General features: G+C 37.2%; 1 protein-coding gene and 1 pseudogene across 1 annotated transcript in view; both read left to right on the top strand.

The window, feature by feature from the left end:
- Positions 1 to 270: 270 nt before the first annotated feature.
- FASTKD1 (FAST kinase domains 1) overlaps positions 271 to 17056 on the top strand; it is a 56972-nt gene continuing 40186 nt past the window's right edge. Inside the window, exons 1-3 of the mRNA XM_032355873.1 lie at positions 271 to 365; positions 2916 to 3433; positions 5252 to 5317. Of these exons, the coding sequence (XP_032211764.1) occupies positions 3099 to 3433; positions 5252 to 5317 (401 nt within the window). The 5' untranslated portion in view covers positions 271 to 365; positions 2916 to 3098. The remainder of the gene's footprint in view (positions 366 to 2915; positions 3434 to 5251; positions 5318 to 17056) is intronic.
- Positions 7264 to 10001, top strand: LOC116596852 (annotated as a pseudogene).

The following is a 17056-nucleotide window of genomic DNA, read 5'->3' as shown; positions in this document are numbered from 1 at the left end:
GTTGAATATTGTAAGAAACAAAAACCCATGTGTTTTTTTTCCGTTTGCCCTTTCAAATTTCATTTTCTAAATATTCATGTCTTATTATATATTATTTAAAAATCAGTCTTCCATGGGCTGGGAGAAAACCTCAGATAGTTGAGAAACACTGACCTAATGTAACTTAACAGTTTAAACGGTGTTGTCGCAGAGGCTCTCAATGTGGAACTACCATGCCCAGAATGCCCCGCGAATGCGTAGGCGACGTCCGTTGCGCTGGCCTAGCCGCTACGTCCCCTGGGGCATGTAGTACGTGCCTTCCGCTGAGCATGCTGTGCTGTCCGGGCATTTTTTCCTGTTTGGCGGACTGGATCATCAGAGGAGAGGTGATGTCTCCCGAGGAAAGGCTGCAAACTATGTAATATCGGGGGACGGGAGGGAGTGACACAACCGAGCCTGTTACATCACTTGTTGGGGACCAGAAATAGCCTTGGCTTAGGAGCCACCGTGACGAGCCTTCCCCGGAATCCTCCAGAAATGTTGGGAGATTGTTGAGGGAAGAGCTTAATCTGCAAGTCCGGGCCGGTAGCGGCGGCAGGTTTTCTTCCGCCCAGCACGATTTCTATCCGAGATGCAGGGTATTGGATTTTTCCAGGGTTTGGAGGAGGGCAGGCGTGAGCCCACTCCTAGTGAGGACGGGGGAGATCACTTTCATTGGTACAGGACTTACTGTGCGCCCCGCGTGGAGAATGCTTGTCATTTACACAGGGTGTCACTGTAGACCCTGCACTGATAGTCCCAAGGCCTCTCCTTTAGTTAAATGACTTCCCCAAGGTCATTTATCTGGGGGTAGAACTGGAAACTTAACACGTTGGTTTTCTAGCCTTTGAGCTGGTTCCATTCTCTGTTGTAGGCAGACAGGAGCATCTTGAGGATACCCTTGCTGTGTACCGGGTTTTTGTGTACGTGTGTACCCAGGTTGGCTTAGGTCAGCATGCTTACTGATAGACACAAAGTACCAATACTGTCTTGTTTTTGTTTTTCTTGTGGACAGCCTAGCATAGCCATAGAGAGGAATCTGAGCCAATCTTTCAGTGTTGGTTTTGTTGATCTAAGGAGGTGTTCAAGTTGAAAGAGTTGAAATAATTGAGTGACTGTCTCAGCTCCACAAGTGCTAGATAGTTTTTTAACCTTTTTGAAAATAGCTTTTATCTGTAAAATGCAGATGATAATATCTACTTGATAGGTTAGTTGAGAGAATTTAACGGAATAGTATATTTTAGAAGTCGTTTGTGAAATATTGCAGAACTGTTAGATGCTAAGATTTTAGTCCCACCTTTTCTTTTGTTTCTCAATTAGAAATATAAACATTTATAATATATATTTAAAACAAATAGTCCTTTTTCATAATTATCTTCTTATATTGCTTCATCATGTCTTGATACATTTCTTGATTTCTCTGTATTTCCTGATTGGAGCTTTAATCTTCTTACTTACTGATTTATACTGATCTAAGGTCAGTAGTGACCAAACCATTAGAGTTCTATTAGAGTACCAGAAGAAAGGAGCAAGAAATTATCCTTAAAGTAAATAAACCAGAAACTATCTTTCTGAAAAAAAAATTTTTTTTTAAAATTTTATTTATTTAACAGAAAGAGAGTGCACGCATGCAAATGGAGGGAGAAATGGGGAGAGAGAGAGGGAGAGAATCTCAGGCAGACTGGGTGCTAACGGCAGAGCCCAGTGCTGGGATGGATCCCACTCTGAGATCATGACCTGAGGAGAAACTAAGAGTTGGTCCCTTAACCGACTGAGTCACCCAGGTGCCCCTAAAAAGATTTATTTATTCATTTATTTTTGTAAAAAGTTTATTTATTTGAGGTAGAGCAAGTGAGCATGTGAGTTGGGGGGTAGAGGGAGAGGGAGAAGTGGACTCTCTACTGAGTTGGGAGGCAGATGCAGGACTTCATCCCGGTACCCTGTAATCATGACTCAAGCCAAAGGCAGATGCTGACTGACTGAGCCACCTGAAAAAAATAAAAATTTTTTCAAAAAGTGTATAGCTCTGAATTAATGGCTGTTCCTTGTAAAAATGTTAAAGGTGATTATTTATTGCAAATAGTTTGACTTATTTGTTTAAAAAGATGTTTCTGAGTATAGGATTTTTTTCTCTTCTGCTTTTATGGTCATATATATATAGGTCACATATATATGTGGTCACATATCTATATATAGATATAGAAAAATATTTCCTATATCTATATATAGATATAGAAAAAAGATATAGAAAAATATAAAAAAATTTGTTAAATCTAACATATATATAAAACTATATATATATCTATATCTAGATATATCTATCTATCGATATATAGTCATTTACACAGGGTGTCACTGTTGACCCTGCACTGATAGTCCAGAAAAAAATAAAAATTTTTTCAAAAAGTATATGGCTCTGAATTAATGGCTGTTCCTTGTAAAAATGTTAAAGGTGATTATTTATTGCAAATAGTTTGACTTATTTGTTTAAAAAGATGTTTCTGAGTATAGCAAAAAGATATATATTTATATCTAGATATATCTATCGATCTATTGATAGATCGATAGATATATCTAGATATAAATATATATATCTAGATATAAATTTAGATGATTTGTCTAAACTATATATATCTAGATATAAATATGTATATCTAGATATATATAGTTTATATATATATATATATGTTAGATTTAACAAATATTTTTTTAAATGGAGTGCAGAAAGAAGTCCCTTTTCATGGACACTTAGTTTCAGACCAAATCCTGCTGTTTGCTTCAGACTAGAACAAAGCCTCTAGTTAAAGCAGAAAAAGCTTATGACTTTAATTTGAATTTTGGAACTAGTTTGGTATTAATAATACTAGCATAACCATGTTAAACCAATCCTTTTACAGAAACTGCATGTTGGAATGGGATTTGGAGTTGTCATAACGGAAGCAAAATACATGAAGGAAAAATAGTTACCTTCTAATCAGCATGTTGCACCTGACTACTAGTCGCAGATGGTTTTCGTGACCTAAGAAAATTTGTGATGTAAATGAAAAATTACCTTTCTTTTAGACTGGTTGTTTGTAAATATGCTTCGTCTAAGAGCAGTTTTTCCGTTCTCTCAGAGAGTGTTTCAATTTCGAACCTGCAGTTGTAAACCACTAATGAGCCAGATGATTACATGTACAGATGAAGAGCAAGTATTTGATCTTATTGGAAAAAACAAAGCCATACTTTCAGAAAAACAAGTGGAATGTGCACTGAATATACTTTGGCGGTTTCAAAAGCAGAAGACCAGCTTTTTAAAAAATGCTGAATGTATCAGAGACCATCCCCAGTTTCTTACTCTTCATAGTTTAGCTACAAGTGAAATGGAATTCATGAATGATGATACGCTAGTGAATGTGTTGTATATCACACAACAGTAAGTAATGTGCTTTTAGATTTTATAGAAATCACTGTAGTTTATATTTTAATTTTCTAAAAATCTCTTTAAAATGAAAAACAGTGCTTTTTTTCTATAGATAGTTTTCCTGATCATCTAATACTTTTAAGATGTTTAGAAGATATTCTTTGATTTTATATGATATATGTATATCAAATATCCTGTTGTGCAACCTAAATATGTACAATTTTTATTTGTTAATCAAATTCAGGAAAGCTGGGAAAACATTAACAACAAAAAAAGAAATTTTACATTTTTTGCAAGGGAATCCAGCCTTTAGAAGAACTGGATTTTCTAAATAAAGTATTTGGCAGATGTGTAAGACAAAAATAACACACAAAAGTTGCAATAAGTCTGTTTCTTAGCCTTATTCGTGGAAAAACAGCAGTTTTCTCACAGAATTATCCAACATGTATATCAGTATACATTTGTTTTCTCAGTGGTCATGTTAACTTGGAAAATGATGAATAAGACAAAATTAAACAAGTCTTTTTTTTTTGCAGGACTTTTCAGAGCCTTTAATATATTAATATATATTATAAATACATTATATTATAAATAAGGTCAGTTTCCAGACTTACTTAACCATAAAACATTGTATAAAATACCTCAGAAGACTCGTGTCTATTAGGCAGATGGAGAAATGCTGCTTGGTGATGATTTGTCTAAAAACTATATTTCTACGTTTCCCTCCTAGGTCACATTTTAATAATGGAAGGATTTCAAAAATAGAATATATTTTTTGTTTTTGAATTTTAGAAACAATATGTAGTTTAGTTTTGCTTTATGACTCAACCTGAAAGTCCTTGATTTTTAGGAGACAAACTTATATAACCTTAACATTATAAAGATATTGGAAAAAAAAAGATTTTTATACCTACAAAATACAGTATATGTGGTTTAGTTATATAGAAAGTATTCATTGTTAATGAAGATATACTAGAAGAGGGACTTTTATATGTTGTGATGGTATAATATATATCAAAAACTATAAAAATACCCTAGATCCAATAATTTTGCTTCTAGGATTTATCCTAAGAAAGTAATCTGAGATATATGTAAAGGTTATTGTACATTGATACTCACCTCAGCATTATTTATAATATTGAAAAACGAAAATTCTAAAAGTAGTTGTGTGTTTAAATGATATATTCACATAAGGGAATAGCATACAATGTTTAAAAATTGTTGTGAACAATATGTCATGAGCAAATGTCCGTAACATAATGTTAACTTATTGAAAAGGCAGGATATAAAAGTGTAAAAGAAATATGTGTATTTCATATATGTGTAAGAAAGATAACTGGAATGAAATGCTCCAAATTAATGATGGTGGCTATTAATGAGTACAGACCTATAAATGATTTTTAGTACCCTATTCATGTTTTTCTTTATTTTATGAACTCTCTCCTATAAAAATATTTTTGCAATCAGCAAATTAATATATACATTATATATACTTTTAACATAATATGTATCATTGAACATTTTCATTGTTCAGTGGAAGGCTCTGAACAGACAAAAGAATGAGAGAGGCATGGGATAAAATGTAGATGTTTATTATATTGTATCAATGAAACAAAATATTAAAAAGAATGAAAAATGAAAAAAATGAAATGAAAAATGAATGAATGAAAAAAATGAATGAATGAAAAAAAATGGGAGTGAACCATAAATAAGGACTGCATAAGAGTACAATAACTTGAGGTTCACTTTTGCGTTCTTACTTGCGTAATTGTTTTAAATAATTTAAAAGTGTTTATGTATGGAAAATGATTTTCTCTTGATTTTATCAAGGTGTGCTACTGAGGCCCATGACCTGGTTGCAGCGCTAGTTACAGAAGCATGGAGAAGACTGGAAAGGCAAGTACTCTATTTCATCATCTTAGATGACAATTATCCTATTCAAGGTTAGCTCAGTAAAATCTTATAAAGAATGGGGTGCTGCTGCCTACCTGTTAAGCTTCACTGAAAAAAAAAATGTAAACCCATTTAGGTTGAGGATTTTTTGATTGTGTAAAGGAAAATAATAAGGAATGTGTATTTTCCTAAAGAGAGAAAGAAAACACGAATATTTGCTCTTTAAGAGTGGGGACAATGTGCTTTTCCACATATATAATTAATCAAAATATATGTAAGGTGCAGTAACAGCCATTTGGCTTTTCGAATCTTCTTTTCTGGAAGATTCTGCTTCAGAAAAAAAGATTCAAGGTGCTTGGCTGACTTAATTGGTAGAGCATGAAATTCTTGATCTTGGCATTGTGAGTTTGAGCGTAGATTGGGAGTAGAGTTCACTTAAAAACAAAAAAAAAGAAAGAAAAAAAAGAAAAGATTCTCTGAGTGATAAGCAAGAAAAGAAGACACCAGTTTACTAGAAAAGAAAACTATTTAACATTGTTAGCAGCATTTGCAAGTGCTTATTTATTACTTCTTCTTTATGGAGAGACAATGGACATGGCTCATAGGTGACTTAGAAGTTTTCAAGTCTACTGCTGTGAATATGATCAGATCTCTTTCCTGTACATAGCTATATTTGTAACATGTTGCCATAATCAGTAATGAACTAGAAAATGTAAAATTTGTCCTGGGTGTTCTTATGAATATAGAGAAGTCTATTCTATTCAAAATTTTCTTATTTATACTATATAAGAATATGTGAGAAACTCCCATTTATTAAAAAAAAAAGGGGGAGATAATAACAGACCTTATTTTGGAAAATGTTTAGCTATTTCTGAAAATTTTGCATAGCCTAATCCCTTTTTAACATAGTGATTCAGCATAGCCTATATCCATTATTAGTGGAGTATAACAAATGTTAGTGAAGAAAGGGAAAATCAAAGTGGGAAAGAGAAAGGAGGATTTAAAAACTACAGAAAAGAGAGGTGGTTCAAGATGGTGGCACAGAAAGACCCTACTCACTCTATCAAGTACACACCAAATCTCCAGACACCTAGGGAACAACTGTCTCAGAAAGGACCTGAGGACTGGCTGAACAACTCTTCCACAACAAATGATCCAAGGCCACCTTGAGATAGGTAGAAGTGGAGTCTTGTTCTCACCAAGAACCCCACTCCCTACTCAGTGATTCGAAAGAGGGAGGGATCTATCCCTGAGGAGTGAGGGGTATGTGCCACACATCAGGAATCCCAACTCTTGGGACCTGTACCACAGAGATGAGCTCTCAAATGTATGGCTTTGAAAACCAATGGGGCTTACATCAAGGAGACCCAAGGGTTGTGGGGACTCTGTTCTGAAAGTGCTCACACACAGACTTACTTGTCCTGGGACCCAGCACAAGAATAGCAGTTTGGAAGTGCCTCAGCCGTATGTGATGGATTCACTGGGTAAGCTTTAAGTGCCTGCTAGAAGGACAGGGGTCTATTGGAATTCTCTCTGTGTCTAGAGGCACTGGTGGGCACCATTTCTCCACTCTTGTACCTTGCTAGCACCAGAACTGGCATGTGCTATTTTTGCATTCTTCCTCTACCTTGTAAAAGCTGTTTGCCCTGTCTTTTGTTCTTCTGTGACTCTGCCCCACCAAACCTATTGGACCAACTTGCCCTGACTCAGGGCTCCCCGCAGCCCCACACTGCTAAAGATGGTAGGCAGCTTTGTCTTGGCCTGGTGCACCTCCTTGGCCCTGCCAAGGCTGGCAAGTATGGCAGTCCATAGAGGGAAGACCCTTTAAACACCTGCCTCTAGTGTCCAGGCAGGCTTATGTTTCTGGGACCCATGGGACTGAACAAATCAGAGAGTTCTTGGCAGGCATTATAATACCCACAAAGCACTATACAGATAAGCAGACTGTAATGTCCCAGTCTTCCTGTGACCACTCCTTCAAGACTGAAGAGATAGGTATGTTGTCTAATACATAGGAACAGACACCAAAAGCCAAAGAAAAATGAGAAAACAAAGGAATATGTTCTAAATGAAAGAAGATAAAACCCCTGAAAAAACCTTAATGAAACACAAGTAAGTAATTTACCTGACAAAGAGTTCAAGGTCATGGTCATAAAGATGCTCACTGATCTCAGGAGAAGCATGGATAAACACAAAACTTTAAAAAAGAAATGGAAAACATAAGAAAATACAAACAGAAGTCATGGAACTAAATATAATAACTAAACTGAAAGACATAAAACAGAGGTTCAACAGCAGACTAGATGAACCAGAAGAAAGGAGTAGTGGCTGAGACAAGAGGAGTGGAACTCACTCAAACAGCAGCAAGAAAAAAAAAATGTCAAATTAGCTCATGGGGGCCATGGGACAACATCATGTGAAATAATGTTCTCATCATAGGTGTCCCAGAAAGAGAGGAGAGAGGGATAGAAAACTTATTTGAAGAAATAATAGCTGAAAACTTCACTAACCTGGGGAAGGAAACAGACATTTAGATCTAGGAGTCCCAAAGAGTTCCAAATAAGGTGAATCCAAGAGATTCACACCAAGACACATTATAATTAAAACATCAAAAGTTAGAGAATCTTAAAAGTGGCAAGAGAAAAACAGCTTGTTTTGTACAAGGGACCCTCCCTCTTCCCCCCCAGCCCAAGATTCTTATCAGGTTTTTCAGCAGAAACTTTGCAGGTCAGAGGGGAGTCATGTGATACATTCAAAGTGCTGAAAGCAAAAAAACTTCTAACCAAGACTATACCTGAGAAGGTTATCATTCACAATTGAAGGAGAGAATGTTTTCCAGACAAACAAAAACTGAACAAGTTCACCACTACTCAGCTAGACTTATAAGACATTAAAGCTACTTCAAGTTGAAAAGAAAGGCCAATTGGTAACAAGAAACATATGAAAGTAAAGAACTACAGCCAGAAAACAGATAACAAAATGACAATGAGTAGATACCCATCTATAATTATTTTAAACATAAATGGACTGACGCCCACTTCTAGCTCTGTGGCCTGAGCAGAGTTGCTTTAGGTGTCCTGAACTGCATGGCAGAGTGGTGGCTCTGGTGGGCAGCCAGTAACAACTCCATTGAGTGCCAGTCTAGGGAGAACTGGGGGACTGGAGGCTGGGCTGAATCCTCACCAGACTCTTTTTCCACCCAGGCAGAGCCTGGCTGCCAACCCCTCTGGCTATTGGCCCCTTGAGTTCCTAAACTGGTCCCAGACAGATAGCTGCCCTGCACTTCCAGTGAAAGGCTAGGTTTGAAGAAAAGCCCAAAGGGAGAAGTTTGCAAGATGAATTGTACTGCTGTCAGGGGAAATGGATGCTAGATTGCAGGCATGGCAGCTTAAGCTGTAGGAGAAGTTGCAGAAAGAAGAAAAAGAAAAAATGCCCTTAAACCTGAAGGGGCTCTACTGCAGAACCTACTACTAGGCCAGTAAAGAGCAATTCTGATCTCTCTTCCCCAGCCTCTCTGCCTTTCTTTTCCATCAATTACATGCCACATCCTAGCCAGAAAAGGACCTTCATGTTCCCCATCTGTCTTCAGAGCACAAGATCACCGCCTAGAGGGGTTGTCTCAGTGCCCTCATCCCTGGCTCCATTCCAGTTCAGCAGAATCTTGCTTTTGGATACCTACCCCTTTTGCAGGCCATAAGGCTGCGCAACTATGAACACTAGCTGCTCTGTGAACATGAAGAAGGGGAAGCAGTTTTCCTGGTTTTAGCTAAGGACTTAAGCCTTCAATAGCTCATATACAGCTCAGGCCACATATGGTTATTCATTTAATAATGTTTTGATGAAAAGAGCAAACCCCCAATCCCCCAAAATGGACTAAATTCTTCAATCAAAAGATATAGAGTGGCTGAATGGATTAAAAAAAAAAAAAAAAAAGCAAGATCCATCTATATGCTGCCTATAAGAGACTCCCCTCAAGATGTATTGACACATACAGGTTAAAAGTGAAGAAATGGAAAAAGTTGTTTCATGCAAATGGAAACCAAAAGTAAGCTGGGGTAGCTATTCTTACATCAGACAAAGTAGACTTAAAATAGACTGTAATAAAAGAAAAAGGTGGGCATCACATAGTGATAAAGGACTCAATCTAGCAAGAAGATACAACATTTGTAAATATTTATGCACCCAACATAGGGGCACCTAGAAGTATAAAGCAATATTAACAGATCTAAAGAGAGAAATTGACAGCAATCCAATGATAATAAGGGCCTTCGATATCCCACTTACATCAATGCATACAGAAATAATAAGGAAATATCAACCTTAAAACACGTCAGGCCAGATGAATTTAGGTATATGCGGAACATTCTACCAAAAAGCCGCAGAATACATATTCCTCTCAAGTGGAACATTCTCCAGGATTAATAATATGTTTGGCTACAAAACAAGTCTCAAGAAATTTTGGGAGATTGAAACCCTCTCGAGCATCTTTTAAGACCACAATCATATGACAGTGGAAATCAATCACTAAAAAACCTGGGAAAATTACAAATATGTAGATATTTAACAACATGCCACCAGACAACCAATGGATCAATTAAGAAATTGAAGGAGAAGGGTGCCTAGGTGGCTCAGTGGGTTAGGACCTCTGCCTTTGGCTCAGATCATGATCTCAGGGTCCTGGGATTGACCCCCGCATCAGGCTCTCTGCTCAGCGGGGAGCCTGCTTCTTCCCCTCTCTCTGCCTGCCTCTCTGCCTACTGTGATCTCTGTCTGTCAAATAAATAAATAAAATCTTAAAAAAAAAAAGAAATTGAAGGAGAAATTTAAAAAATACCTTGATAAATGAAAATGAAAATATAGCTTTCCAAAATCTGCAGCAAAAGCATTTCTAACAGGGAAGTTTGTAGTGATAGAGACCTGCTTCAAGAAACAAGTAAAATCTGAAATAATCCAACTTTCTACCTAAAGAAACTAGAAATCAAAGAGCAAAGGAAGCCCAAAGTTAGTAGAAGGAAGGAAATAACAAAGGTCAGAGAAGAAATAAATGACGTAGAGACTAAAAAGGGGCACCTGTGTGGCTTGGTCGGTTAAGTGTTTGACTCTTGGTTTCAGCTCAGGTCGTGATCTCAGGGTTATGAGATTCAGTCCCAATTGGGCTCTGCTCTCAGCATGGAGTCAGTTTGAGATTCTTTCTCGCTCCCTCCTTCTCTGTCCCTCCCCCAACTTGTACACATGCTTGCCATCTCTCTCTCTCTCTCAAATAAAAAAAAATAGACTAGAGAGAAAATAGAAAAGACCAGTGAGGGTCACCTAGGTGGTTCAGGTGGTTAAGCATCTGCCTTTGACTCAGGTCATGATCTTGGGGTCCTGGGATTGAGCCCCACATCGGGCTCCCCACTCAGTGGGAAGCCTCCCTCTCCTTTTCCCCCAGCCCTGGGCCACTTGTGCACTCTGTCTCTCAAATAAATAAAATCTTAAAAAGAAAAAAAGGAAAAGATCAATGAAACTAAGCTGTTTTTTTGAAAAAGTAAACAGTTGATAAACCTTTAACTATTTACTAGGAAAAAGAACTTAAATAAATGAAATCTGAAATGAAAGAGGGAACATTATAACTGATACCAAAATAATACAAAGGCTAGTGAGAGGCCAATAAATTGGACAACTTAGAAGAAATGGTAAGTTCCTAGAAACAAATAGTCTTCCAAGACTAAATAATGACCAGTTACTAGCAAGGAGATTGAATCAGTAATCAAAAAACTCCCAACAAAGTGGGAGACGAACCATGAGAGACTATGGACTCGGGAAAACAAACTGAAGGTTTTAGAAGGGAGGGGACTAGGGAGATGGGTAAGCCTCATGATGAGTATTAAGGAGGGCATGGATTGTATGGAGCACTGGATGTTATATGCAAACAGTGAATCATGGAACACTGTTTGTTCAAAAACCAATGATGTACTGTATGGTCACTAACATAACACAATAAAAATAAATAAAATAAATCAATGAATTAATGAATGAATGAATGAATTTTGAAAACTCCCAACAAACAGGAGTCCAGGAGAAGACAGTTTCAGTGGTGAATTCTACCAAACTTTCTTTTTTTTTTTTTTAAAGATTTTTATTTATTTATTTGACAGAGATCACAAGTAGGCAGAGAGGCAGGCAGAGAGAGAGAGAGGAGGAAGCAGGCTCCCGGATGAGCAGAGAGCCCGATGCGGGGCTCGATTCCAGGACCCTGGGATCATGACCTGAGCCGAAGGCAGAGGCTTTAACCCACTGAGCCACCCAGGCGCCCCTACCAAACTTTCAAAGAGGATTTAATTCCTATTCTTCTCAAGCTCTCCCAGAAATCTGAAGAGGAGGGAACCCTTCCAAACTCATTTTACAAGGCCAGCATTACTCCGATACCAAAAGCAGACAAGGACACCGTAGAAAAAGAAAATTACAAGTCAGTATCCCTAATGAAATAGATGTAAAAATCCTGAACAAAATATTAGCAGGCCAAATTTAATAATACATTAAAAAGATCATATACCATTGTCAAGTGAGATTTATTCCAAGGATGCAAGGATGGTTGAACATCCACTAATCAATCAATGTGATACACCACATTAATGAAATGGAGGATAAAAATTATATGAACATCTCAATAGATGCAGAAAAAGCATTTGACACAATTTAACAACTATTTATGATAAAAAAAAGAAAACAAAGCAAACTCTCTACAAAGTTGGTAGATAGGGAATGCCCCTCATCATCATAAAGGCCAAGGGCAATGTCAACAAAAGCAAAATAAGCCTAGTAGACTACATTAAACTAAAAAACTTTTGCACAGTGAAGAAAATCATCAACAAAATAAAAAGGCAACCTACTGAATGGGAAGAGATCTTTGCAAATCATATATCTGAATAGGGGTTAATATCCAAAATATATGGAGAACTCCTACAACTCAATAACAACAACAATCTGATTAATTAATTAACATGGATAGAGAACCTGAATAGATCATCTTCCAAAGAAGACACAGATGGCCAATGGGCACATGAAAATATTCCTAACATCACTAATATTGGAATTGCAAATCAGAACCACTGTGAGGTATCATCTCACTATTGTTAGAATGGCCATTATCAAAAAGACAAGAAGTAACAAGTGTTGGTGAGGATTTGAGGAAAAGGGAGCCCTCTTGCACTATTGGTGGGAATATAAATTGGTAGAGTCACTATGGAAGACATTATGGAGTTACCACAAAAACTAAAAACAGAATCACCATATGATCCAACAAGTCCACTTCTGGGTATTTATCCAAAGTAAATAAAAATACTAAACAAAAATGTATGTTCATGGCAGCATCATTTATAATATTCAAGATATGGAAACAACCAGAGTGTCCACCAATGGATGAATGGATAAAGATGTGGTGTGTGGGCATACATGAACACGTACATATAATATTACCCAGCCATAATAAAGAATGAAATCTTGCCATTTGTAAACACATGGAGGGACATTGTGGATATTAGGCCAAGTAAAATAAATCAGACAAAGACAATATGATTTCATTTATATATGGAAATTAAAAACAAATGAGTGAACAAAAGAAAACTCACAAAGACAGAGAATAGACTGATGGTTGCCAGAGGGGAGTGTAGTTGGAAGACGGGAAAAATAAGAGAAGGTGGAGGGCAGGAGGTACAAATTTCCAGTCACAAGTCATAGGGTTGCAATGTATAGCATGGTGACCTTAGTCAATGATATTATGTTACATATTATGTAACTTTATATGTTAACAAGAGTAAACTGGACTTACTGGGGTAATCATTTCACAGTGTATATAAATATTAATTCATATACAAATATCAATAAATATAAATTCATACTGAAACTAATGTAATGTCAAATGTCAATTATACCTCGATAAAAAATAAAATGAAAACCATGGAACACAAAGAGCAAAATAAATGAACACAAAGAGCACAAATATATGTTACTAAATAATGAATTGATGAACCAAGAAGTCAAATAAATCAAAAATAACATTGAAACAAATGAAAGTTAAAAAGCCAAGTTTCCAAGATCTTTGGGATGCAGCAGAAGTCTTGAGGGAAGTTTATAGTAATACAGGCTGACATCAAGAAGCAAGAAAAATCTCAAACAATGTAACGTTACACCTAAAGAAGTTAGAAAAAGAAGAATAAACAAAACCCATACTGAGCAAAAGGAAGGAAATAATGGTTAGATCAGAAATAAATGATATAGAAACTAAAATATACAATAGAAAGGTCAATGAAACCAGGAACGTGTTTTTTGGAAAGATTGATAATATTGATAAACCTCTAGCTGGAGTTATCAGAGAGAGAGAGAGAGAGAGCGAGCAAAAGAGAGAGAGAACCCAAATAAAATCACTAATGAAAAAGAAGAAATAACAACCAACACCACAGGTGGTGTTTGGGTGGCTCAGTCACTTAAGTGTCCAAGTCTTGGGTTTTTGGCTTAGGTCAAGATATCATGGTTCTTGGATTGAGCTCTGTGTCAGACTCCGTGATTAGCAGGGAGTCTGTTTAGGATTCTCTCTCTCCCTTCCCCTCTGCCATCCCACTGCTCATGCTCTCTGTCTCTCTGTAAAATGAATAAAATGTTTTAAAAAGAGTACCAACACCACAGAAATACAGACAACTATAATATGAAAGCCTATATGCCAACAAATTGGACAACTTAGAAGAAATGAATAAATTCTTAGAAACATATAACTTACCAAAACTAAAGCAGGAGGAAATAAAAAATTTGAACAGACTGATTACCAGCAATGAAACTGAATCAGTTAATCAAAAAAATAAAAATCAGAAGTCCGGGACCAAATGCCTTCACAAGCGAATTCCACTAAATATTTAAAGTAGAGTTAATATATATTATTCTCAAATTATTCCAAAAAATAGAAGAGGAAGGAAAACTTCCAAATTCATTCCATGAGGCCAGTGTCAACACTGATACCAAAATCAGATAAAGACACCACCAAAAAAGGGAACTACAGGCCAGCATCTCTAATGCATATAAATGCAAAAATTCTCAATGAAATATTAGCAAATTGGATCAATAATACATTAAAAAATAATATGTCACAATCAAGTGGGATTTATTCTAGGGATACAAGGGTGATTTAATATTCACAAAATAATCAATCTGATACATCACCAGTAGAAGAAAGGATAAAAACTGGCCACTTCATTAGATTTAGAAAAAGCATTTGACAAGGTACAACATCCATTCATGATCAAAATCCTCTGCAGATTAGGTCTAGAGGCAACAAAGCCCAACATCAAAAAAACTTTATATGAAAAACCCACAGCCAACATCATTCTCAAGAGTGAAAAACTGAGACCTTTTCCCCTAAGGTCAGGACAAGACAACACCACCTTTATTCAGCATACTACTGGAAGTCGTAGCTACAGCAGTTAGCCAACATAAAGAAATAAAAAGCTTCCAAATTTAAAGGAAGCAGTAAAACTCTCAAAATTTGCAGATGACATATACTAAATATAGAAAAACCTTAAAGACTCCATCAATAATGTGGGGTGCCTGGGTGGCTCAGTGGGTTGGGCCTCTGCCTTCTGCTCAGATCGTGATCTCAGGGTCCTGGGATTGAGCCCCTCAGCAGGGAGCCTGCTTCCCTCCTCTCTCTCTGCCTGCCTCTCTGCCTACTTGTGATCTCTCTCTCTCTCTGTGTCAAATAAATAAGTGAAATATTAAAAAAAAAAAAAGACTCCATCAATAATGTAAAAAAAGGAAAGACATTCATGTTCATGGATTGGAAGAACAAATATTGGTAAAAATGTCTGTACTAGCCAAAGCAGTCTACAGACTTAATGCAATCCCTATCAGATAGATATCAACAGCATTTTTCACAGAACCAGAACACACAATCCTAAAATTTGTATGGAGCTGCAGAAGACCTCTAATAGCCAAAGCAATCTTGAAAAAGAAAAACAAAACTGAAGGTATCACAATTTCAGATTTCAAGTTATATGACAAAGCAGTAGTAATTAAAACAATATGGTACTGGCATAAAACTAGACAGATCAATGGAATATAACAGAAAACCCAGAAATAAGCCCACAGTTACATGGCCAATTAATATTTGACAAAGGAGGAACCAATATCAAATGGGCAAAAGACAGTCTGTCCAACAGACAGAAACACCTTTTTTTTTTTTTTTTACCATACACCAAAATTAACTCAAAATGGATTAAAGACCTAAATGTGAAACCTGAAACCATATAAATCCTTGAAGAAAGCATAGCCAGTAATTTCTCTGACATTGGTCATACCAACATTTTTCTAGATACATCTCCTGAGTCAGGGAAAATAAAAGCAAAAATAAACTATTGGGACTATATCAAAATAAAAAGCTTTTGCATAGGGGCGCCTGGGTGGCTCATTGGGTTAAAGCCTCTGCCTTTGGCTCAGGTCGTGATCTCAGGGTCCTGGGATCGAGCCCCACATCGGGCTCTCTGCTCAGTGGGGAGCCTGCTTCCCTCCTCTCTCTGCCTGCCTCTCTGCCTACTTGTGATTTTTCTCTGTCGAATAAATAAATAAATTCTTTAAAAAAAAAAAAAAAAAGCTTTTGCATGGTAAAGGAAATAATCACCAAAACTAAAAGGCAGCTTACTGAGTGGGAGAAGATATTTGCAAAGGACATATCCGATAAAGGGTTAGTATCCAAAATAAATAAAGAACTGATACAATTGAACACACCTGTCGCTCTCGACCCGCAAGAACGACCCGCAGGCGAGGTTGAGTGGCAAACTTCTTTATTGTCAGTCTTCTACATATCTTGATCCGGGAACCCCGCACCACAATTTTAGCCCCCTATTATAGTCCCAAAGCTTACATAAGGATCAAACATCATATCACGCGCTATACCTATGCACCAATCATAAACCCTACAGGTGACCTTATCGAAGAGCATGTGAGGTGCCCGTGAACATCTACGTGACTCTGCAGGTGCCCATTGTTCTACATGTCCTGTGTCTATCCCATGACTTATGAGGTTAATAATATACCCAACCTATGACTATAGGCATGAATTGGCGTCATCCATGAACGCACCCAATTTCCTTGGGTTAAACATTCACAGTCCCATTGTCCTGGGCCTAGTCACCTACGTGACTGCCATCCACAAGTGCATGGCTCCCCACATCTCCCCCTTTTCTTTTATATATGGCAGGGATCGTGTCTGTCTTAGGTTGCCAATCCTCAACACACACGCTTACCCGTCATCGGGTACTCCCCCCGGATCGAGGAGCCCCTGTCTTAGGTTGCTATGGTGAGGGATCAGTCTTACCCGTCTTTGGCTACCGATCCAGCCTCGAGCCATATGTTGGGGAGACTCCGGCCGCATGGCCATGCCGTATCCAGTAAAGAAAAAGCCAAAGTCATATAGGATGAAGGGTACTTAACATTACTAATGTCATGGGCGACAAGACTTATGCAAATTTAGGTAATGGACTTAATTTGTTTTTTCTTCTTACTTTTAGCTTGGAGTACATTTAATTGGGCACACATTTTCTTTTTAAACTGTGACCACATCACTAACGCATATGTTACAAGATAACGATAAAACCAATGAGTATAAACACAACCATATTGAGGAAAATCATAAGTAAAGAATTGGAAACAAACAGGAGGCATAGAAGATGTAGCTTCCCACGTAAATTCTCGAGAGAAAGTAGCCCCTATCCCTTT

The sequence above is a fragment of the Mustela erminea genome, chromosome 8 (genome assembly GCF_009829155.1).
Source record: "Mustela erminea isolate mMusErm1 chromosome 8, mMusErm1.Pri, whole genome shotgun sequence".
Lineage (NCBI taxonomy): Eukaryota > Metazoa > Chordata > Mammalia > Carnivora > Mustelidae > Mustela > Mustela erminea.
The sequence above is the reverse complement of the archived record's forward strand: the minus strand, read 5'-3'. Positions and strand labels throughout refer to the sequence as shown.